The following is a 13783-nucleotide window of genomic DNA, read 5'->3' as shown; positions in this document are numbered from 1 at the left end:
CACAGTTTCTGGTGTTTCCACAAGAAGCTTCTTTATCACAAAGCACGCTGCTCCTACAGCGAGAGCTCGCGCGGTCCCTCAGGATCCCCGAGTGCTGAGGGCCAGGAGCGCGGCCTGCGGAGCCCCAGGGCCGGGGCTGCTCCTGTGAGGGCAGCACAGCTGGGCGCGGGGAGGCGATGGCCGTCGGCGTGAGGGGCGGCCGGGGGGCCGAGGGCTCCGAGCCCACACCTTCCAGCCGTGTCCTGCCCCGGCCCGGCCGCCCCGGCGTCGGCCGCCCGTGCCAGCATGTAGCTGACTTTGCGCTGGTGCGCCAGGGCCTCCTCCTTGTCGTTCACCTTCAACAGAAAGGACAGCGGCCATCGGTCAGCTCAGGGGTGTACGCCCGGCAAACGCGCGCGCTCTGCAGAGTCGAACCAAATACTGACCAGATCTATCAGCATCCGCAGGATTTCGTGGGGATTGTCCAGCTCCTCCACCTTCCTGCAGTCCCCATCTGACGAGAGCAGGCTGGACAGCTTCCGCCCCAGGCTGCTCTTGTTCCCCAGGAGCTTGACATGCTCTGATGAAAACAGAAACGCATCGACTGCAGAATTGCTCAGGAAGGGAAAAAAAGACTTTGGGATAAAGTAAACCTGGATCCAAATGATCTGAAAAAGGGTAGTACAAGCTGCAGCTTGTCCCTCTGCACGGGACATGGCAGCACTGCTCCTGCTGTCACATAAAGGTTACACAGACCTCACAGGTGGGCCAATCGAGAATTCTTTTTGCTCTGTGGAAAATGCACTTTTGGCACCCCAGTTAAACAATAATTCACGGTAATTTGTTTATAATCAGTGAGTAGCTTAAAAAAACCCCAAAGATTCTCTGACACAGGCCACTTACAAGTTTGTAGGATTTCCAGAAATTGTAAAATACGTTAAAATTATGGAACATATGGGCTAGGTAACAGAGTGTGAAAGCAGTGGTGTCAGCACAGGGGAAACAGCTGCTCAAGGTTATGTTGCTGTAGTGCTACACCCCAGGAGTGCCCAAGGAATCTGGGAGACACACCACACTTCTTAGCCTGGCAGTTATAGGCCAACAGTCAAAATAAATATATTGTGCCACTCCTGAAGTCTGCAGTGGTTTCCATCATGATGTAAGCACTTAAATACTTCTCTTTATCCTTTTTTTTTTTTTTTTTTAAGAATAAGAGATTATTAGAATTATTGCTACTTTAGAGATTATAATTCTTCCTCTTTTACACAGGGCTTTGTAACTCTGCATTAGTGTAAGGACATCAAGAAAAACTACTGTTGATACACATGCATAATAAAAGGCTAAAAATGTTTAAGGAAAAAGAGACAAAAAATAATCTATTTAGTACTCCAGTGAATCATGGAATGGTCTGGGTTAGAAGAGACCTTAAGGCTCATTTTTTCACACAACTTCCACTAGACCAGGTTGCTCAACACCCCATTTGGAGCTAAAAAAGCTCCAACTATATATTTTTTTTTGCATTTCTCCTCCCTCCCCAACTCCTCCACAGAGCTCATTTGAAAAGAAACCCAAGCAGCAGAGAAGTTGCTGGTGGCACGTAAAGCACAGCCAGATGTCAGCTTTTCTGAGCCCCCAGACACACAGACTGCCCAGCTACCAGTGCCTCGCAGGCGTCTCCAGTTTGCAAATCTGGTTTCCTTCTTCACGTTTATCACTTCTGCCAGCCTCAGGGCCTGGTCCTTCCTCTGCATCAGCTGCTGCTCAAATGCAATTCTGAAGGCGTCTGCCATGATATAGGCTTCATCTTTACTCTTCTTCAGATTTTCAACCTGGTTTTAATTCCAGGAAAATTTAAAGCATATTAGCTAATTTGGAAGCAAAAGCAGATTTAAAATTAGTATTAAGACACAGACAGCTTGTAAGTAAATATAATTAAGGAAATACCAGGAACCAAAGAGTTTTCCTGACATGTAAAGAAACATATTTTGAAATATGTATTAAAGTCCTTACTCTTCATTGTCTGCACATGTTCACATCCCCAGCCAACTACACAATCATCTTTGTCTATTTATTTATCTCTGCACATGTACAAGAGCTGGAGGAAGGAAATCATGTCCCATCACTGCTGGGCCAGGAGAAAAAGGAGCCAAGAGATTGGAATCCGTATCAGGGATCATAAGGAACAGGCCAGCACCTATTTTCAAAACCAGTTAGTCAACTGGAAGTTCTGCAGCAGGACCACAAGGATGGTTACCACATTTGCAGAGTCTAAGACAAATTAGAAGAAAAATTCTTAATCCACACAATTTCACCAAATAGGGAAAGAAACAGGAGCTCGGAATTCCTGTAATTGCTTCAAGTGTGAGGTAAATAGGTATTTTCCAGCACCACCAGCTTGCTGACCGAGCTGGGTGAGGGGGGTGTGGGTGCTGATGCCAACACGAGGGAGGGTGAAATGCTCTGCCAGGAGGGAAGGAAGGAGAAGGTTCAGTGTCAGTCCACAGGCACAGTGTGTACACTCATGGAAGGCACACACTTAGGGTGGGTTATCTTGTACCAGATTAAAACATATGGGGAAAAGGGAAAAGAATTATTTTAACTAGTAAAGCTGAGTAGATATAATTACAATTTTTTCTACCAGTAAAATCTATGGCATTGCAAGCACCACAAACAAAGTCTGCACTATTTCTGAGATAGATTGTGGTTGTGAGACACCTGAGTTTGTGTAAGCACTGACTGAATGTTCCTGGCTTTGTTAGGACTGGTGCAGGAGCAACCCCTCCCTGTCCCCACCCAGCCAGGCTTTGTCACCTCTTGCTTGAGATGCAGGAGCTGCTTCCGAGTGAGAGCTGCCACTTTGGCACAGGAACAGGGCTGTCCCTCAGCAGGACTGCAGGTGCAGGCTCCCAGCACCGCCAGCTGAAAACCCAAAGCAAAGCACGGGTCAGCACCTGCCAGCAGAAAACCACCCTGACACCACACAGGTGCAGGAGGGGAGGCTGCTGAGTCACAAGGAGAGGCGTGTTTTCAGGCAGAACCTGACAGGTGGGTGTGCCACACCCTGCAGCCCTCACGGGACACTGCTGTGCTCAGTAAAGCACGAGGAAGAAGGGCTGAAGTGCTAGGAAGAAGGAAAATAAGCTTGTGGAATATGGCCTGATGCCTTCTTCTGTCTGATATTTCTTTGCAAGGTGGACCGGGAAGAACAACATTGATTAACACAAAGGGATGTGCTACTTAGCTAGAAATGGGCTCAAATAAAGGGATATGTAACGAGCAATGATTTCTCTCCATGTATTTTGAACACAAACATATCTCTGAAGCAGCTACTTGGAAAAAACACATAGGCAATACTTACTTCAAGACCTGTAAAATCAGTAATGTCACCTCTGTTCAACGACATGCTCTCCTGAACAACTTTCTGCTGCTTCACATCCAGCATTGCAAGGAATTCCAAGCACTGCTGGTTCAGGACTACAAAATAAAACAAAGAAAGAGATTACAAAAACCTGCTGCTCTGATTTCTTAATTTCTGGGTTCAACTGCACCCGAATGAAGAAGTTTTACAGTTCAAGCATCAGTTTGGGAACAAGATGAGAGTGCAGAAAGAAACTCATATCCCAGTTGTTCCTCCTTCTGTGTTCTCCCAGAAGTAATGACCCACTTAGACAGAGACCATTTCCTGTACTGCTCTGCCTCAGGACTGAGTGCTCATCTCCTTGTACACTCACAAGCCAGGCAGCCTCTCATTTAGAGCAGCACAACACTGGGGAAGTAATGATTTAAGTCAGCTGCTTTAAAGCTTTTTGGAAGGTAAAAACAAAGGAAAGAGACTCGAGCCCTCTGATCCAGTGGCTGCCCTGGCTGCTTTCCAGTTTAATTTCCAGGCTTCTGCATATCCCCTAAGATCGGTTTCCAGTAACAAGACATTTATCCCCACAGGACGCTTCCATCACAGATAAATCCTGAATTATTCCTGAAAAACAGTGTATTCAGGGGAATAGCTGTTGCTGGCTTACTTGCATTTTCAGCTTTAAGTGTTTTAACTTCTTCTGTCCTCAGTTTCAATGCTTCCTTAAGAGCTGCATTTTCACAGTATATCCTGTAGAAGTTAGAAAATGGCTTTATTATATTAAAAAAAAAAAAGTTTTTAAGTGGGCACTCAGTAATTGAAAAAATAACCTGTTAAAGCATGGTACTTCTGCAAATTAAAACTGAGATTTCTTAAAAGATGGAATAAAAAAATCAAAAGTGAAAGGAGTAGTAGATACAAATAAAGAGAAAAAATAATTCATGTGTAAGTAGGCAGTGCCCACAGTTTTAACAAGAGATGAGTTTAAGTGCCACATTTCAGAAATGCAAAGAAATTGCTAATTATGAACCTGTGAAACACTTGCTAGAAATGTCCTACTTCCTTGAAGGAACAAAACTGCTATTAGAGGTGTGACAGCTCTGGTCTGTAAACTTCCTGTAGTCTGAATCCTGTTTTCAAGAACTGCTGTGCCTTCAGGTGTTGCAACGTGAGAACACACAATATGCACTGGTAATGCATTTTTCCTTGAAGTATTTCCCTCGTGAACAGAACAGTGGCAATCTGACGTCCTAAATGTCACAGCAATACAATTTATTTGGTGCATCTCCTCAGCTGTCAGCAAATGCAGCCTAGTCTGAATTATTTCAGTCGGGGAAAAAACAATGGAAAATGCACATTCTTCTTGTCCTGCTGCCTCAGGTGTCAGAAAACTATCAGAAAAATATGAGATGTTCTGCAAAGCAGGCTGAGCCCCTGGCTGACAGTTTTCTGAAGCTCTCTCTGTATCTTCCATCAGCCAAAACACCAGTTTTGTGGCTCCAAACTGCACAGCTACACTTCCAGCCTACTCAGACAGGAAAGCCAGAGAGCTTTTCAAGAGGCACCCCTTGATAAATCTACCTACGACAGAATGGTTTGTAAACTTTTGGCTTACTCTTTAATTCGAAGTTGAAACCTATTTCAATAAAAACATAGGATGAATTGTAAAAACAACAGCAATAATAGTAATAAATAACGACAAAAACAGCCCATCTGACGGGCAGACTTCAGAGATAGAATTCCTACATGTAGATGAGTGAGTCTGCTGGTCCCATTTCTCAAGGTCTGTTATGTATTATTAGTTTACTGCCTCTGGCACATTCTTCTTGCCCAACCACACCTGCTGTCCACCCAGAGTCACTCTTATTTAACAAAGAACCTCTTGAACAGCCTCTCTCTAAACCACTGCATTTTACCTGCACTCATGCCCAGACGTACAGTGCAAGACAATAAAGAAATCATTAACCAGGAAATTATATTTCCACATGCATGCATATAACATGATTTTCTCTGCCTCATCTACAGTTAAGGTAAATAAGAATAATCAGTCCCCAGCTGGCTAAGGTCATATGATGAAATAAAACTCAGCCTAGCAAAGCCAGCCTGCAGACCTAAAAAAAAAAAAAAAAAAAGTCAGGACAACAGAGCTAGAAGTTTTAATTGAAAAATACAAATGTGACTAGTGTGAAAAATCAAAATCTTCCAGAATTTTGAAGGGAATTGGGAAAATACAAAATCCTCAAAGAACCTAAGGAAGCAAATTTGGAACACAAAAGAGATGACAGAGAGCACTCAGTGCAATTTTTAAAAAATCAAACAAAAACCCCAGTGATGTACAGTGTAAGTCAAATACCTGTCATATTTTTCTGTCCAGGTGTCTTCTATGTTTTTAAATCTGTCCTGATCAAATTCAATTTCCCATTGCAAGATATTTATTTCCTGTGGAAACAAAGCAAACTTGCAGCAGCTCCTTGCAGGGCTCCCATCATCAGGAGCCAGGGGTGCTGGGTTTGGCAGAGATCTCAGTGGCAATCTGTGACACTGCTAACATCAAATTTGGAACCAGACACCAAAGTTTCTGCATCCCGGGCCTAGGGACTCCAGTCTCTGCTGCACAACTAATGCTTCCAGAGGCCTCCAACAAAGACAAACCCACGCTGTCACATCTCCCTGTCCCACTCATATTAAATGGAACACAACAACAGCAGGGGGAACAAACAAAACCTAATTTTAACAGGGGAGCACAAAACCACCTCCCTCCTCCTTTGCACCTTCCCTACCAAAACTGGGCACCCATTTCTCAGAGCTCCTGGGAAGTCTCAGCTGAGCACTGAGGAGCTGTGCAGCTCACTCTGAGCAACTGAAACCCACAACAAACACCAGCTGAAAGTACAGGAGGAGCTCTGGCAATTTTCCGATATTGTCATTATAGCATGAAAATCAAAATAGATCAGAAGAGTGATAAATTAGTATTTCCCTTCCTACTGGAAAGGAACGGGAATTCCTTTTACAAACCCCCTGGAATTAATGTCAGACATGCCCTGATTGAAACAAACGGTCTGATAACCCCTTTTTAATAGCCATGGGCTTCTCTGTGTGAAGGAAACTCCCACACTCACCTTCTCTAGAGTCCTCTTTTCTTCCTCAGTTTTCTGAAGCATTGCTTTTGTATGGCTCGTGGCTTTATCAAACACTGCCTGCAAAAATAACCAACAGCCAAACCAAAACCCAAAATGCAGCTCTGTCAAATACTGTGATTAAACTGAGTTAAACTGAACCTAGAGAGTTCACGTTCATAGTTAAACAGCAGTGTGCAGAGTTACAAACACCAGCAACTTGCCTGTGAGCCCCAGAGGGTTCTGATCTCAAGTCTAATTTGGATAACAAACTTGGGTTTCAATCCCATAACCTCTGCTACCGACAGCATCATTTCACTCGAGATCATGTCTTCTCCAGGACTCGTGCAGGAAATCACACCTCAAAAAACTGGGTTACAACACACCTAAGCTCTGATCCAGGCCTAACGTGCTACAAGTATGTGAGGGTAGAAACGAGACAACTAGAAATGGGTTATGCAAGTAGGCTAAATCCCAGGAACTGATTTTCAGCAGAATTTGTTGTGAAAGAGAATAAAAATACTACAAACAAAAGAACGACCTGACATTTTAAGGCACATTGTCCTGCAGGGCAGCAGATGGAGCAGCCAACTCAACATACTCATGCTTTGCAGCAGGATTCCAAGCACAGGCAAAGTCTCCATTATAAGGGACTGGAAAAAGGCCTTAATTGTATATTTAGTAGATAGATCCTCGAGGATCCTCAAAGGTAAAATTATGAGAATTGCTACAACGGTAAATTCTTCTTAAATAACACACTAGTTCCAGTAAATTGCAGAGGCAAGTCTGTAGACACCTGCAGACTCAATGACTCAAACTGCAGCCCTGGGAAGGCCTTAATGTTTTTGAGGTTTTGATGAGGAGCAGCAGAAGATTTTGTCTGTTCTCCTTGTTACCACCAAGTGTTTTCTGAACAGCTCCTACCATGCTCTGCAGGATTCTCAGGGCTTCATCTTTTCCTTCAAGCTGTCTTCGAGATGCTTCCAGCTCAACTTTCAAAATTTCAAGTTCCTGAAGTAAAACAAAGCAGATACATGGAGTAAAAGCCAAGGTAATCCTGTTAAGATTCGACTGTAAAACCAATGTAAATTTTGCCTCCTCAAAAAACAAACCTCTGTTTTACCTGTGTGATGTCTTTTCATGGGCTCACCTGAGGTTAAAGAACACAGTGCAGAGGGGTTTTTACACTTCACATTTTTACACACAGTGCATTGTGTATTTTTACAGCTGAAGTCAGCTGGCTGTCATGCCAACACCTCAACACATTTAACCACAGTAAAATCAAAATGGACTGTTAACTACCTTTCAACAAAAATGCAGACTAAAAATCCAAAGATTGTTTACACTACAGATTTTCAAGCCCCAAAGCTTAGTAAAACAGAAACATCTGCTAGAAAAGTGCAGCAATACCTTCAATACTCTCTACATCTTTAAAAATACTTTCTCTGTCCCCTCAAAAAAAACCCACAAACAAACAACCCCCCCCAGAATATAAAGTCCACCTCGCACTACAATTTTTTGGCATAAAAATAAATGAAGCTTCCAACCCCTGCCTTAATTTCAAGAACCTGGGTCCATCCAAGTCTCTCAGCATGCCAAGATCCTCCTGCAACATTGAAAGGAAATGCAGATTTGGAGAGCAGCACCCCGGGCACTGTTACCAACCTCCAGAGCTTCCCGAAGTTGTTGCTTTAGGTCTTCATTTGACACTTCAGTATGAGATTCTGCAGGATTAATAGAGGATACTAAATTATAAGATACCATAATATTTAAAGAGAAAAAAAACCAAGAGGATTTTACTCTGAAAATAGGTAAAGTACAAAGGTGAATTTTCATCTCTGTGTTGCGGGATTTTTTTCTCGTGGAGCTAATAAACAGATTTAAGAAACACATCAATACGAACTTCAAACACATTGCTTTGCAGTTAAAGATGTGAAATGGGGAAAAATGTCTGTTGTAAAGAGACATAAAGTAAAGGCAAACATTTTATAACTTCCTTTAAAATAAAGCTAACAAAATTTCCGTCTTGACTAGAAAAACAAACAAAAAATTATATTCTTTTCTGATTGCAACTTTTCAGCATCCATACCCAGAACAACAGCCAGCACTATTTAGAAGTATGGGCAATTTTCAAGAGACAGAGACAGTTCAGCTTTCTGTGGACAGGATAATGGGGAATTGTTTAAAGGAGAGAGATAAGCAAGTTACACAAAAATACCCCAGTCAAAGTATTAAAAATTGACAGGAAAGCAGTGGGACTGTAATGAACAGCACTGCCTACACGTGATTGTTTTTACAGCAGCATTGCCTTCACAAAAAAGGAAGATGAATGCCAAGGCAGGTTCTAAAAACGACTTCCCTAGAGGAAGCTAATTCACTAATTTCAACTAAAGAGCAAGTAAGATTTTGAATTTTTAGCTACAAGCTTTAGGTGCTACCTTTAGGAAGACTTCAACGTGCTCAAACAAAGCAGGATGCTCTTTGCTAAATGTCACTTTCAAATGCAAAATCAAACACTTTAAAACTGGACATTTTGCACTAGGAATGGCCACGGCCTCGACCACTGAGAAGTAGTTCTGCTGCTCATGTTCTGGAAGGTGGAGAGTCCCAGCAGGCACTGAACCCTCCAGGGATTTTGGCAAGTGGTTTGAATTTAACTTGATGACACTTTGTGAGGCAGCTGAACGGCTCATTTTCACTAACAAAAACTTTCCTAGGGTGAATAATTAACTCCCAAATTACTCTTACCACAGCTATTCTGTCGTGTGGAACTAGAGGCAGGTTTTTTGAGGGATCCATCATAAAAGCTGTTCCGTTTTGGAGCAGGAAGAGCTGCAGCATCGCTTTCTTCTGCTACCTTTGCTGACAAGGGGGAATTACAAGTCTTTTCAGATCCCTTCCTAGATCTAACTGAATAGTAGTTCTGTAAGTTTTCCCCTTCATAAACACCTCCCGGTCTTCTCCCAAGTCCGTTTCCCAAGTCTCCACATGTCATGTCATCCTCTTCTGCTTCCTCCATCTTCTTCTTCTGGTCCTTTTCGGGTTTTTGGTTGGCTTGGGCTTCTTTTCCTTTCTGAGGGCCCCTCACCTACCGGTGAACAGCGCCTCCCGCAAGGACAGATTTTCTCTGGAAAAACAGGAAAAGCTGTTTACAGCAGCAGGGCGAGCCCCGAGCGGGAACCGCTCCACCGGGGAACCGGGGCTGCCCGAATCGCCGCTGCCGCCCGCCGTGAGACCCCGGCCCGGGGAGGGGACACCTCGGGGACACCCCCTCGGGGCCACCCCGTGTCCCCCCGGCCCGGCCCGAGCCCCCGACCCACCTGCTCGCCCGCACCGGCGGTGCCGGTCCCGCCCCGGGGCGGCTCCGGGAGCGGCTCCGGGAGCTGCCCGCAGCCTGCTCGCAAGGAGCGGTTTGTTTATTCTCGTTTTTTTTAAATCAGCGGTCCATACTGCAGCCCCAGTGTGCCCAGCACAGCTCGGACGGCGTGGGGAACGCCAGCGGAGGTGAGCAGGCGCGGCCGCTGCTCCCAATGTTGGCACGGATGGGCTGTCCTGACACCCCACACAACACCCTCCACCTGCTTCCTATTGCAGCCCAGCCTCTGCCACACTGCCCGGGACCAATTCTCCAAGGAAACACATCGTTTCTCACTATTCTAGTTTATAATAACACCAAACTCCTGTGGCAGTATTGCTCCACATGTGTCACCAAAAAAAACCCACCAAAAAATACCAATAGCAAATTTGGACTAAAAAAGTTGTAAGTGTGTAACAACAACTCTTCTCACAACAGAAGTTTTCAAGAAAGCTGTTTTACTTGCCAAACTCATGTATATAAAGGGTTTATAAGCAAGCATTTTGCAGAATCTTTCATAAAAAGAAACATTTTCTTTCCAAGCAGCTTTTCTCTGAAGAAAGGTTTTCTCTTCTTTGTGCAGCCCTGCCCCCTGGGGCCCAGGCTTTAACAGCAATCAGAACAGATCCCTGCCTCTGTTTTATCAGTGACCACGCTTAGAATCACTGCAGGTCCATCCTGACAAGTGATGGATGCATTTCCTGAGTATCTGGCAGTGATGGGACAGGGGATGGGGAAAAAAGGAAAAATTAAGTTTATTGTTAAACACGCCAGACCAGCACTCACACAGCTGATGTTTCCTTACACATGAAGGAATCCCCAAAGCTCTGTGCAATCATTTTAGAGTTAACTCTCACATCACTTCTTTTCCCTCCAAAGCAAAGGACCCACCTCAGCCTGTACCAAACCTTCTCACTCTGACCCTCACATGCCCAAGGCCTCAGTGGAGCACAGCAGGTTTTAGTCCCACAACTCAGCATCAATCCAACTCCCTTACAGGACACTGCTCCACCCTCTGGAAATCAAAAGTGCCTCAACTGCCACCTGTAACCAGAATTTTACAGTTTTCTTGCAGGGAATTCATGGTTTGGTTTTAATTTTAAGGTCCAAGGAATTCTCAGTGGCCGAACACAGCTCCTGATACTCAGGGCAACCTGAGTAGCACCATTTTCACCCTGAGTAGCAACGCCTCATTTTCATCCTTTCAGTCACCTGTATCAGTTCTCCTGTTGCCTCTCAGGGTGCTGTTACAAATTCTGACAACCTGGCCGCTCCGAATCTTCTTCTACTCCCCAGCCAGTTACAGCAAAATTTATGTTCATTTATAATACAAGAATGATGAATATCATTTATTAAACCCTCCCTCCCACGAGATCCAGCAGTTACTGTTTCACCAAAAGTCAGTTGTTGTCCTTCATCCATTGCTCAATCCATTGCATAATCTGATCCAAATTCCTCTCTAGGTCCTCTGGAGTGTTGCTGGGTAACTGATGTACAATTTCCTTTTTATATGACAACACAGCTTCCTCATACAGAGTCTGAAAAATTTCACACTGAATATTGTCCTGCAGCTTCTTCCCCGTGTAGCCCCTAGAGAACAAGAGCACCAAGAAGCAGTCTGAGGCACAGAGAAAACTGAGGTGTTTTTTCGAGAATCAGTGATTCATGCCCTAAGTGAAGTCCCACTGATGCCTTGGGAAGCTCCCTGGAGCAGAGGCTGGGCAGAGTTAAAAGAATAAATTGGGATTTATTAAAAGGAATAAATTGGGATTTATTAAAAGGAATAAATTGGGATTTATTAAAAGGAATACATTGGGATTTATTAAAAGGAATAAACTGGGATTTATTAAAAGCCCTTCCAAGGATTCACCTTGGGCACTACAAGAGCCTGGCCATGGCTACACCCAGGATGGAGCCTGGGTCAGGAGTTTCACACTTGGATCAGTTTGGGTCCATTCCCACCTTGGGGTTCATTGTCCAATCCCAGCTCCAGGCTCTGCAGTCCCACCCTCCCAGATTCTCTCCTCCATTCTCTGCTCTTTGCACTTTTTGGGGCTGGAGCTGCAGCTGTCCTTGGTTGTGGGGCTGGCAAAGGATTGTTCTGTGTGCCTGAGCTGGGAGGAGAGCTTGGAACACTTTGTGTGGAGTTCAGAGTTATATCCTAATGCAGTACAGAATTGGACAATGTGAAAGCTAACCCTTCAGGCATGCCCACGGGAGCACTAGAGGGTTGTGCAGCCCAGTGACACACCTGCTCTCCAGCCTGTCGTACAGACACGAGTTGTCAGTGCGGAGCACGAACACGATGTGGAACCAGCGCTCGGGGAAGAAGTCACAGCCGTGGTAATCCACAATCACCCCTCCCTGGCTCATCCTGTCCTCCAGCTCATCCACCACCTGCACCACAACACACGGGGCAGGCTCACTGGCACTGCACAGCCAAAAAACAGCGGGGCTGGCTCTAGGGGCTGGGCTTACCCTGTCTTCATCCAAAATGGGGCAGTCGTACTCCTCATCAAAGCCTTCATACAGCTCTCCTGCAGAACAGAGAATTCCCAGATGTTTGTCAGGCAGCAGAGTAGTCACTACAATTAATTTACCACAATTGATTTACATTGTTATGCTTGTCTCAGGAGATTGCAGGCAGAAGGCAGAGCTCAGGGTAGGGAACACTTTGCTTACAAAGCCATGTGAGGGCAAGTTTGTTATTTATTACTTAGCACCAAGTGTGCTGCTACAGACATGCCTGCTGAAGTAAATTCATTTAATACACAGAATCACGGAATGGGTTGGGGTTGGAGGGACCTTAAATCCCATCCATCCCAGCCCTGCCATGGCAGGGACACCTCCCACTGTCCCCAATGTCCAGCCTGGCCTTGGGCACTGCCAGGGATCCAGGGGCAGCCACAGCTGCTCTGGGCACCCTGTGCCAGGGCCTGCCCACCCTGCCAGGGAACAATTCCTTCCCAAGATCCCATCCAGCCCTGCCCTCTGGCACTGGGAGCCATTCCCTGTGTGCTGTCCCTCCATCCCTTGTCCCCAGTCCCTCCCCAGCTCTCCTGGAGCCCCTTCAGGCCCTGCAAGGGGCTCTGAGCTCTCCCTGGATCCTTCTCCTCTCCAGGTGAGCACCCCAGCTGCCCCAGCCACCAGGCAGGTGTGCAGGGGCTCCCAGTGCTCCAGACAGCAGCAGTCACATCGAGCAGCGTGTCCCGTGCTCAGGGGACAGCTGTGACACAGCACCTTCCCTGGCCAGGTCCCCCACGTTGACGTAGCTCAGCCCTGCTCTGGACGCCAGCTCCTTTCCCAGCGTGGTTTTCCCAACTCCCGGCGTGCCTGCAAATCCAAACCCACAGCAAAAGGTAAGAGGAGAACTTGCAGCTCCCTTCAAGCACCCCCCGCCAGGTGAACTAGAACCTTCTGACAGCCCATACTGAGACCTCATGGGATGAAAATGGGGCAAAAAGCTGCAGGGCAAAGAGAAACAGCTGAGGGGAGTGAAACAGGAAAACAGGGAGAGAACTCTGACTGTGTGCAGGAATGTCACTCACGCCGCAAGGGTTCGAAGGGAAATCTGCATTCATTTGAAAACCCTCAGGTAAAACGGAGGAGCCTCACGTTCTCATGAAGGAGTGGAGCTGCAAAACCACCCCAGGCTGGGACCTCACACCCCAGATCAGCCAGGCTGCTGCCTCACAACCTAAACCATCCCGGGCTGTGATGGGGCCGGGGCCCCAGACCCCAAAATCCTCCCGGGGCTGGGCCAGGGCAGGGACCCCAGGCCCCCAGAGGGACCAAGCCTGGAGCGCACACCCCAGATCCCCCCGGGCTTGTCCCCACAGCACCCCGGGCTGGATGGTGCCGCAGCTGTGCCCACCGGTGATGAGCAGGTTCGGTCGCCTCATGGCCGCCGCCCGTCGCCGCGGACACACGTGCACGGGGGCCTCCGCCGCCACCGCGCGCGCTGATGGCGTCACCGGGCTG

General features: G+C 46.3%; 2 protein-coding genes across 2 annotated transcripts; both read right to left on the bottom strand.

Moving 5' to 3' along the window:
- Positions 1–5: 5 nt before the first annotated feature.
- On the bottom strand, positions 6–9955 carry CCDC125 (coiled-coil domain containing 125). The gene is made up of 12 exons (XM_014889978.2): positions 9768–9955; positions 9196–9574; positions 8113–8171; positions 7372–7458; positions 6451–6528; positions 5685–5770; positions 3999–4081; positions 3338–3453; positions 2791–2898; positions 1637–1808; positions 426–559; positions 6–335 (listed from the first exon to the last, which is right to left on the bottom strand). Exons 2-12 carry the CDS (start codon positions 9464–9466, stop codon positions 54–56), a joined length of 1476 nt encoding a protein of 491 aa, XP_014745464.2. The 5' UTR covers positions 9467–9574; positions 9768–9955; the 3' UTR covers positions 6–53.
- Positions 9956–10243: 288 nt separating this feature from the next.
- On the bottom strand, positions 10244–13763 carry AK6 (adenylate kinase 6). The gene is made up of 5 exons (XM_014889950.2): positions 13677–13763; positions 13043–13135; positions 12281–12339; positions 12054–12199; positions 10244–11392 (listed from the first exon to the last, which is right to left on the bottom strand). The coding sequence occupies exons 1-5, from the start codon at positions 13702–13704 to the stop codon at positions 11203–11205; spliced, it is 516 nt and encodes a 171-aa protein (XP_014745436.1). The 5' UTR covers positions 13705–13763; the 3' UTR covers positions 10244–11202.
- Positions 13764–13783: the final 20 nt, after the last annotated feature.

Source organism: Sturnus vulgaris, chromosome Z (assembly GCF_052056855.1).
Source record: "Sturnus vulgaris isolate bStuVul1 chromosome Z, bStuVul1.hap1, whole genome shotgun sequence".
Taxonomy (NCBI): domain Eukaryota; kingdom Metazoa; phylum Chordata; class Aves; order Passeriformes; family Sturnidae; genus Sturnus; species Sturnus vulgaris.
The sequence above is the reverse complement of the archived record's forward strand: the minus strand, read 5'-3'. Positions and strand labels throughout refer to the sequence as shown.

Excerpts from the sequence above, each read along its gene's own strand:
- CCDC125 (XM_014889978.2), bottom strand. The coding sequence starts at position 9,466 with ATGGAGGAAGCAGAAGAGGATGACATGACATGTGGAGACTTGGGAAAC. Across the intron at positions 7,459-8,112 it reads AACTTCGGGAAGCTCTGGAG|GAACTTGAAATTTTGAAAGT; the intron begins GTTGGTAACAGT and ends GTTTTACTTCAG. Across the intron at positions 1,809-2,790 it reads TCCTGCATCTCAAGCAAGAG|GTTGAAAATCTGAAGAAGAG; the intron begins GTGACAAAGCCT and ends AATTAAAACCAG.
- AK6 (XM_014889950.2), bottom strand. The coding sequence starts at position 13,704 with ATGAGGCGACCGAACCTGCTCATCACCG. Across the intron at positions 12,340-13,042 it reads GGGGGACCTGGCCAGGGAAG|GAGAGCTGTATGAAGGCTTT; the intron begins GTGCTGTGTCAC and ends TCTGTTCTGCAG. Across the intron at positions 12,200-12,280 it reads CCATTTTGGATGAAGACAGG|GTGGTGGATGAGCTGGAGGA; the intron begins GTAAGCCCAGCC and ends GTTGTGGTGCAG.